This window comes from Euleptes europaea, chromosome 20 (genome assembly GCF_029931775.1).
Source record: "Euleptes europaea isolate rEulEur1 chromosome 20, rEulEur1.hap1, whole genome shotgun sequence".
Taxonomy (NCBI): Eukaryota; Metazoa; Chordata; class Lepidosauria; order Squamata; family Sphaerodactylidae; genus Euleptes; species Euleptes europaea.
In genome coordinates, this window is record NC_079331.1 from 8,702,874 (window position 1) to 8,712,590 (window position 9,717).

The window sequence follows — 9,717 nt, forward strand, 5'->3', positions numbered from 1 at the left end:
CTTATTCTTACTCTGCAAAACATGGACAACTGTTTTAAACTGAGTGTTTCTACTTCGTTTTTAGTGCATGTCCATGTTTTTTCTTCTTCTTCTTCTTCCTGCAGTTTGCATTGATTTGCTTCTGTTCTTTACTTTTTGTGTGCAAACGACATGCCAGTTTTAAAAAGAAATTGTCATGTAAAAGAAAGCGAGTCTGGTTCGTAAAAACAATGGTAAACAGAAAACTAAGGAAATCCATACCAAAGTTACATCATCTGATTTCAAGTAAAAAAAAAATTACTTACAATTTAAAAAAAACACGCATTTCATGAATTAAAAAAAAAGAAAGAAAACGTCTGCTGTTTTTTGTTTTTAGTTTAGGTGTTTCAGAATGCTGCTGTATGTTTTATGGGGAATCTGAGGAGATGATTTCACAGCAGAAGGCGTTAACGTGGCCGGTATTGATTTAAGCGGGGAGCCGACGGGGCTGTGAAACTGAGGAATACCTATCGCTTCGAGGTGCTTGTTAAAAAGAAATTCCCCACTATTACTAATAAAGCCTCCTTCTCTGTCTTTCTCCCCAAGCTTCCCATCTTCAGCCGGCTCCGCTTCCGGCGCCTCAGCATCCTCCTTCTTGCTAAAAAACCTGTCCAGGTAACTGGTGTAGGTGTTCTCCTTCTCCATCTGCTCGTCCTTCCTCACCTCGCAACAAAACTGGCCTATGAGAAAGCACTCCTCCCCCCCGCCCACGAGTTGACTATCCCATGAGGTTTGGTACAGCGCCTCCAACTGGGCCAGGTTGGCCTTCCCTTTCGCGCGCTTCTCCCTGCTCACTGACTTGGACATGCCTTTTGACTCTAGGTGGGACACCGAACTATTCAAGTCGTTTAATTTGTCCACTTCGGCCGACTCGTGCTGCAGGCTAAGCTGGATGGTTCCCGCTATGAACGAGTCAAAGTCGAAGCCCTGATTCTTCTCCCTCTCCTTTTCCGCAAGCTGCTGCGACGCTTCCTCGAGGGCTATCTGAGCTTTCACCAAGCCGTTCCGCTCACACTTGGTCTTGCCCTTCTTGTCTGACTTCTCTTTACTTTGCTCCTTCCAGTTGGAAAGATCTATTATAAGTTTGGGCTCGTAATAATGGTTCACTTCGCTCTCCCTCCAAACTAAATTATCTAGGTAGGAAGTAGACCTCATTTTGTAGTTACAAGTGTGGCTACACTCCAGATCACAATACTTGTTTTCGTGGTGGTCCGGATACGGCCAGCAAAGCTCAGTAGAGAAGTGGGTATCAAAAGCCGGATCCTCCAGGTACTTTTCACGGTCGCCGTCCAAATACTTGCGAGGATCTACTTGAACTTCTTCCTCATCGGTCCCATCGGAAAGAGCTCTCGGGTCACGCTGGACTTCGTCAGCTTCAAAGTTGTTGTGGACAGGCCAGTCGTGATCTGAAAACTGACTTTCGTGGTATCTGCAACAAGTAGTTAATTAAATGAATAGATCAGGTCAGATCAAGTTTATTGTATAAGGCCGTTACAAACAAAAACAGTAGAACAAGAAGTTAAAATATACAAAACCAGAATTGTTAAAAGAATACGGAAATTAAGAAATTAAACACGCCCATTCGGCACTATCCAGCTTTACCACCTTTCGTGATTCGCTTTGCCCTGATTTTCTTGGCCACCAGGCCAAAAAGGGCTATTTTTTGGGAAATATAAAGTGTCCCTATCTGATAACAAATAGATTAATCTGTCAGCATTGGATGATAATTGTGACGATGAAAGAATGTTTGCCAGAAACGTGTCCCGGGGGGCTCAGTCTATAAAGGCCAGTACATCATGGGGGAGATCTTCTACTGGACATATACAAATGCGTTGAGCCAGAGTTTTTTTAAAAAACGGCCTGCAAGTAGTTCTGTGGGAATGGTTTGGAAACGCAGCCATGTAAGGGCAGCTCTGAGGCTGTATGTTATGATGTCTGCCAGGTAGGGGGCTCCAAAATGGTCTTGATTAAATGAATGGCCGTCATCCACTTGCTGACATGCTACACAGTCAACAAGAGACGAGAAATTTCAGCTCCACAGATGTGCAACTATGCCCACAACTATGTATGCATGTATGTTTTTTAAACTGCTGAACTGAGTGGTAACCTACAGCACTATGGTTTCAAGTTAGCACTCACCCTCTTCCTTTTCCCAAACATCTGCTGAAATCATACTTCAGAGTTATAAACTGCAAGTTTCTACAATCCATATTCTGTGCACGTTTGTTTCATAGAATATTCATAGAGTCGGGTCATCTAGTCCAACCCCCTGCACAATGCAGGAAACTCACAACTACCTCCCCAGTGACCCCCACTCCATGCCCAGAAGATGGCCAAGGTGCCCTCCCTCTCATCATCTGCCTAAGGTCATAGAATCAGCATTGCTGACAGATGGCCATCTAGCTTCTGCTTAAAAACCTCCAGGGAAGGAGAGCTTACCACCTCCTGAGGAAGCCTGTTCCACTGCTCTAACTGTTAGAAAATTCTTCCTAATGTCTAGATGGAAACTCTTTTGATTTAATTTCAACCCGTTGGTTCTGGTAGGTTTATTGGCTACCCTATCAATTTCATTAAGCATTCACTGCAAGCATTCCCTAGTGGAACATTTCCTTGTTTACTACAAACCACTCTCTCAGTGAGTCAGATTTTAACAGACACCCTCTACTCTGGCAAAACGCAGATGCTTTCCAATGAACACCAGGTACCAGGGAAGTACATAATAATGCTAATCGTCCCACTGAGCACTTAACTACAGAACATCTGACTGTATTTTTCCCCTTTAACCAGAGCCATCTCACTGAAGCTAAACAAAAACCATTTTGAGTTTGGGACAGAATATGCATCTGTGCCAGTGACTGATTAAGTAGTAACGCCAGAAAGTGACTGCATTGCACAAAGGTAATTACAGAATATTTAAAATTCTAACCCGGCCGAGTTTATATTAGGGATATCACGAACGTCAAAATACAGAGATTCTGTTCTCCTCATGGGAATCTCTCTCTTGAGAGCCAGTGTGGTGTCGTGGTTAAGAGAGGTGGTTTGGAGCGGTGGACTCTGATCTGGAGAACCGGGTTTGATTCCCCACTCCTCCACATGAGCAGCAGAGGCTAATCTGGTGAACTGGATTTGTTTCCCCACTCCTACACACTAAGCCAGCTGGGTGACCTTGGGCTAGTCACAGCTCTCTCAGCCCCACCGACCTTACAGGGTGTCTGTTGTGAGGAGGGGAAGGTGAATGTAAGCTAGTTTGAGACTACCTTAAGGGGTAGAAAAAGTTGGCATATATAAACCAACTCCTCTTCTCCCCATCTTGTGTCATTTCTCCCTGCTTAAATGCACATCCGCATCTCAAGCGTAACCCTCTTCGTCTGGCAGTCAAATGCTGCTGCAGTCGCCTTGCTTGTGGGCTTCCTAGAGGCACCTGGTTGGCCACTGCGTGAACAGACTGCTGGACTTGATGGACCTTGGTCTGATCCAGCAGGGCCTTTCTTCTGTTCTTATGACTGACATGCAGAGAAAGGGATTTCAAATCAGCTTACCTTTCCCAATTATAGATCTGACTGTGGCTGTCGTCCATGAGCAGAATGTCGTCCACCTCGTCCTCGATATGGAAAGGATGGCTTGAAATGGGCTCGTCGGTCGGGAAGGCGTAAATGCTCATATAGGGGTGGGACAAAGCTTCTTCTGCTGTCAATCGATCCATGGGACTGAAGGTCAGTATCTGTTCCAGGAAGTCCAGTGCTAAAAAGAACAAAACCGGGCACAGCAGTTTTAGTGACTTTCAAAACATGTTATGTTTTAACGGTGTCGCTCACTCCTTCCTTGACTGGGCTTGAAAAGTGTTTCAAGTTCTGAATCATAGAATTGGAGGTACCACCAGGGTCATCTAGTCCAACCCCCTACACAATGCAGGAAATTCACAACTACCTCCCCAGTGATCCCCACTCCATGCCCAGAAGATGGCCAAGGTGCCCTCCCTCTCATCATCTGCCCAAGGTCACAGAATCAGCATTGCTGACAGATGGCCATCTAGCCTCTGCTTAAAAACCTCCAGGAAAGGAGAGCTCACCACCTCTCGAGGAAGCCTGTTCCACTGAGGAACCGCTCTAACAGTTAGAAAATTCTTCCTAATGTCTAGATGGAAACTCTTTGGATTTAATTTCAACCCGTTGGTTCTGGTTCGACCTTCTGGGGCAATAGAAAACAACTCGGTATCCTCTTCTATATGACAACCCTTCAAGTACTTGAAATATTTAATGGCGGAAAATATTTATTTATTTATTTTAGATCAGTGGTTCCCAAGCTTTTCCTTTCCTTTCATTAAAATATATAAGGTTGTGAAAGGGAAGATTTGCCATGAAAGTAAGCTTAGGAATGGCCATGGTAGTATAAACGGGGATTTTTCACATCCTATACATTTTGTTACGCATTAGTTGACTGCATGAGCCTACTCTCATTATTTTTGTATAGTTTTGTATATGAGGTTGTTGTACATGAAATGGGACCCAGAAATTACAGAAAGTGTGGCGAAATTCTTGATGACAGCAATCAACCAATGGGAACTTAGACAGAAAGAGGATCTCAACATGAAAGAATAAACTGTGTCCAAACTAGCTTTTAACATTCAAATTTTTAATTTCAACTTTTGTATATTATTTTAGACATATTATGCCAATAAAGGTATTTGTATTTGTACATGAAATGGATTCACTGAACTTTTTTAAATATATCTATTTTTTAATTATGGTGTCTGGATAGGGGAGACCTGGGTTCAAATCTGGCTCCCATGATGCTCACTGGGTGACAATGAGTCAGTCACCCTCTAACCTAGGGCTTATCTTAACCCACCTCAGAACAATGAATGTAGGGAAATCCCCACCTTGAGCTACTTGAAAATAAACGCATATAAATATAAATGAATATAAATGTTAGATATAAACGTAGTAGTGGACAGCCATTCCTGCACATACAAATCTCAAAGGTGCCCACATACAGTTTGTACTAACTACTGCTTACTCCTGATCTTTGTTACGTTCAGTTCTCCACGGAGTTGGCCTAAGCTTCTAAGTGAAAAACTTAAGCACTGCACACAAGTTTTAAAAAGAAAACTCCTGCCCGCAGCCTCCCCCACAGCCAACAGAGAGGTAATAAAAACCAGGAGGAGGAAGAGCCAGTTTACCTTCAGGGCTAATGCCCGGGAGGAGCTGAGTTAAAGGTTTGTGTGGCTCAGTCATGTCGCTTTTAATGTAAACCGGGATGACATTCAGGAGTTCCTGACGGTCTTCCTCGTGAACAACAGGAATCGATTCTAAAATCAGCTGCATCTGTTCAAGCTCGTGGGCACCTAAAATAGAAAGACAAAGCGCACAAAGTCATTTTAGGTTCTAAAAACCCGCTGATTTAAAAAAAAACACTACTCTGGAGATATCAAATAATTCTATTTCCTGTCCTTAGAATGAGCTGAGTTTTTGTATGCAAAATCCTTTTTTTCATTACTTCATTTATACAACACCTTTCTCCCCAAGATAGGTTCAGCTGAGAGTATTCAAATTTATTAATACGGTCGACTGACCAATCACGTGCCAATACATCAAAATGTCCAGACTCAATAGTTTTGTACCGCAGAATCACAGACTGCCCATACATATAAAGGTGTAAGGTCAATAAAAGCAACCCCTGGTTAAAATTATCATCTTAAAATTGATAAAATTATAAAATATTCTAACAATCATTCTCTAACAAACTTCTGTGTATTTTAATAGCAACAGTGCAGGACTTGGCAGTTTGGAGCGTAAGCTGAGGGTCTTCTAATAGGAGCTTCTTTGCCAAAAGCTCAGCTGACTCTTCAGGGAATTTACCAAGTAGGGGGGAAATAAGTTTTGATCTAACTTCATGGTAGAATGGGCAACATATCAGTGCATGTTCGATGGTTTCAATGTCCCCCGTTCCACATGGACATAACCTCTCTGATCTAGGGATCTTCTTATATTTCCCTTCTAAAACAGCCAACGGTAGGGCCTGGCATCTGGCAAGCTGAGAGTATATGATTGGCCCGAGGTAGGCAGAGGCTTGTAGCCATGAGTTAGTAACACATCCCAGGGTTCATGGGGGCGACACAATATTAACCTTTGCCTTAAGGTAGACCCCGCAGTATACAGCTTAGTAGCAAGTTTTCATATCCAGACTGGAAGGTGCTGAAAGTAAACAGTTATCAGGGAACACCACACGGAAAGAAAACTATGTAGGACCCTGTCCCTTCTTGGTGTGACCCCGCTGGCTGCTGCCTCACTTGTTGGTTCAGTGAGCACACAGACGTGTGACAGAATCTGCACATGAACAGCTACTTTCTCAACTGGTACAAATCTCATACCAACTAACCTACCTGCACATCTGGATACAAAACAGTTCATGCTTCAATGCTCAAGAGGTAACAAGGCCACAGATCTGAACACTATGTGACATCAGATACTATTATTTAGCACACATAACCTAATTTACAAAAAAAGGAGTCATTGATGTGAAATTTCTTGCTCGTAAACAGAGTAAGATTCTCTAAAGGTAAAGGTAGTCCCCTGTGCAAGCACCGGGTCATTACTGACCCATGGGGTGATGTCACATCCCGACATTTACGAGGCAGACTATGTTTACGGGGTGGTTTGCCAGTGCCTTCCCCAGTCATCTTCCCTTTACCCCCAGCAAGCTGGGCACTCATTTTACCGACCTCGGAAGGATGGAAGGTTGAGTCGACCTTGAGCCAGCTACCTGAAACCGACTTCCCTCAGGATCGAACTCAGGCCGTGAGCAGAGCTTTTGGCTGCAGTACTGCTGCTTACCACTCTACGCCATGGGGCTCTTCAGATTAAGATTCTCTGCTGTTTGCCCATTTCGATAAGCTGTCAACAAGCGGCTTGGGGGGGGGGGGGGGAGAAACGGGCACACCGAGGCTTTCCCTGGCAAATGCTAACACACAGCACAAAGGTTTTACACTCAAACTGGCAGTCCTGGGCCAATCAGTCTTCACCAACCTGCAAAGAGAGTTTTCCCTGTCAGCATTTCAGCAAAGATGCAACCTGCAGCCCACATATCAATGGCTTTAGTATAGTTGTTGGGAGACAGCAAGAGGCGAGGAGATCTGTACCATTTAGTGACCAATCCTTCAGAAAGATGGCCCTACAGAGAAAGAAATTTTTACTCACATTTGATTTATAACAACGGTTCCTTGCCTTAAAGCTCCAAGCAGCTCAGGGTTGTGCGTAGGGGTGGTGGTGGTGGGGTTACTCTACTTGGTCACCACCAGCACTTCTGTGGGGTGGGCTAGGCGGAGAGAGCGACCTGCCCCAAAGTCATCCAGTGGAGGGGTGAGAGGGAACGTGAACCTCTCAGTCCGACACTCCCTTCACGGTACCCACGCCGGCTCTCTCTTATGACACTGGATTTCCCACTCAGCCTTTATTTGTGTGTGTAAAGTGCCATCAAGTCGCAGCCGACTTAAGGCAACCCCAGCGAGGGGCTTTCAAGGCAAGTGAGAAGCAGAGGCGGTTTGCCATTGCCTTCCTCTGCAGAGTCTTCCTGGGTGGTCTCCTTTCCAAGTACTGACCCTGCTCAGCTTCCGAGATTGGGCTGTACCATGCCGCCTTTCCCCCAGCCTTAATTTAACGAAAAATAACCACCAGCCAGAGACACCAAACAATAAAAACAGACATGTTCAGAACATGCCACTGTTTATTTAAAAAGCTGGTGATGCCATCTTTAAGTTTACTGGCGTGCAGTTTTAACAAACTGGCTTGTATCCTCCCACACTCCTCTGCAAAGTCAGAAGCTTTCCATACAAAAGAAGTGGCCTTGGTTAATCAAGAAATGGGAACATTGGGATCATTTCACATATTCTTGTGTAATCTAAAAACCATGTCAAGTGTGACCGTGACAAATGTCGTACAAAGCACACTTTTGTCAAGGACTTGCACTGGCACTAGCTCCCTGCAGAGCCGATCCTCAGCAGCAAACCTGAGTTTGCTCACCACACATTATTTTTTTAAAGAAGAGTTGGTTTTTATATGCCGACTTTCTCTCCCACTTGAGACTCAAACCAGCTCACAATCACCTTCCCCTCCCCACAACAGACATCCTGTGAGGTAAATGGGGCTGAGAGGGTCTCGAAGAGAGCTGTGACTTGCCCAAGGTCAATCCAGCATATGATGGCATCACATCTTTATTAGCGGACACGACACCTGTTGTTTCCAAACATGTGGCAGAATTTCTGACAATGGTTATTAAAAATAAAAAATAAAAATAAACCAAGAGGGTAAGGAAATAAATAAACAAAACCAACTGAGTCAATGTATAGATATTGGGTACCAATAAATAAAAGGGCACTGGTGTTACTTGGTGTTTGCTGTGGTTCTTATCTGTTGTCCGGAAGAATGCATCATTACAGTGTTTAAACTGAAGAGTTCTAATTTGATAGCCATGTTTTAGTTATATTGTGGTATGTGAGACCCTTCTTAGCGAGAGGGAGCACACGAATGCACTCCTGTCATTATTATTATCATGCCAATAAAGGTAACTGCAACTGAAACTGACTTGCCCAAGGTTACCCAGCTGGCTTCATGTGTAGGAGTAGGGAAACCAATCCGGTTCACCAGATTAGCCTCCGCCGCTCACGTAAGAACTCAGCTCACGTGGAGGAGTGGGGGAATCGAACCCAGCTCTCCAGAGTCCACCGCTCCAAACCCCCGCTCTTAAACCATTACACCACACTGGATAAGGCAGCCAGGCACCTCTTCACATACCTTATGGGAGTAGTGAGGGTCCATTATCCGAGCGAGACCAAAGTCACCAATTTTCAGCACCAGGTCTTCGGTATTAATGAACAGGTTAGCAGGTTTGAGATCTCTGTGCAGAACGTTTGCAGAGTGGATGTACTTGAGGCCACGTAGCAGCTGGTACATGAAGAGTCTGGCGTGTTCTTCCAGTAAGGGCCCTTGCTCCAGCAGGTTGGCCAGATCGGTCTCCATGTACTCTTGGACAATGTAAACACAGTTCAGTTCTGTCAGAGAGCCCACGTCGTCCGTCAGCTGACTCCCGTTGGGGCCGAGGATTTCGAACACTTTGACGATGTTGTCGTGGTCAAGCCTCCTGATAATTTTGATCTCCCGCAGAGCGTGCTTCACGCTCTGAGGATCCGTGAGGACAATTTTCTTGACCGCCACCCTCTTATCACAGTCATTATCGACAGCAGAAAAAACTAAGCCGTTGCCACCGCAGCCCAGAGGTTTTAAGTCCATATACCGAGAACCCAGATCAAAACCGTGAATGTCCATAAGGCTTTCAAACTTCTCTGCCATTTTGAGAAAAATTCTCTGCGTTCTTGTTTCCCCCTCTTTTAAGCTATTGGGCTTCTTGCGAACGGGTGAAGACGCTTCCGCTGGGACGCAAAGGATCTTACGGAAAAGGAGAAGAAAAGCTTCAGGTCGACTGTAGGACAACTTCTTGACACTCGCATCGCATCGCTCCGCCAACCAGGCCCGTTGTGCCCCCTCGGTGCCTACAAGACCCTGCAAATCAAACTGAGCCAAGATCGCAAGGGTGTCGTACTCATAGTTCAAGGAAGGTGCCGCACATCCGCAGACGGCGAAGGAAAACGCGAGGAAATCAAACGGAATGAAATGACATAACTTATTATGCGATCAAGCTCTACTG

At 44.8% G+C, this 9,717-nt stretch overlaps 1 protein-coding gene across 1 annotated transcript; it reads right to left on the bottom strand.

Moving 5' to 3' along the window:
* Nucleotides 1–349: 349 nt before the first annotated feature.
* MAPK6 (mitogen-activated protein kinase 6) lies at nt 350–9,371 on the bottom strand. Its single transcript, XM_056865809.1, has 5 exons — nt 8,808–9,371; nt 7,044–7,188; nt 5,198–5,362; nt 3,558–3,759; nt 350–1,447 (listed from the first exon to the last, which is right to left on the bottom strand). Exons 1-5 carry the CDS (start codon nt 9,360–9,362, stop codon nt 352–354), a joined length of 2,163 nt encoding a protein of 720 aa, XP_056721787.1. The 5' UTR covers nt 9,363–9,371; the 3' UTR covers nt 350–351.
* Between the last annotated feature and the right edge of the window lie 346 nt (nt 9,372–9,717).

Bases quoted from the DNA above. Each gene is read 5' to 3' on its own strand.
- MAPK6 (XM_056865809.1), bottom strand. From the start codon at position 9,362: ATGGCAGAGAAGTTTGAAAGCCTTATGGACATTCACGGTTTTGATCTG. The intron at 7,189-8,807 runs GTATGTGAAGAG...CTTTCTCTGTAG, and splicing joins ACCCTCACTACTCCCATAAG to GGCCATCTTTCTGAAGGATT. The intron at 5,363-7,043 runs GTTGGTGAAGAC...TTTCTATTTTAG, and splicing joins AGGGAAAACTCTCTTTGCAG to GTGCCCACGAGCTTGAACAG.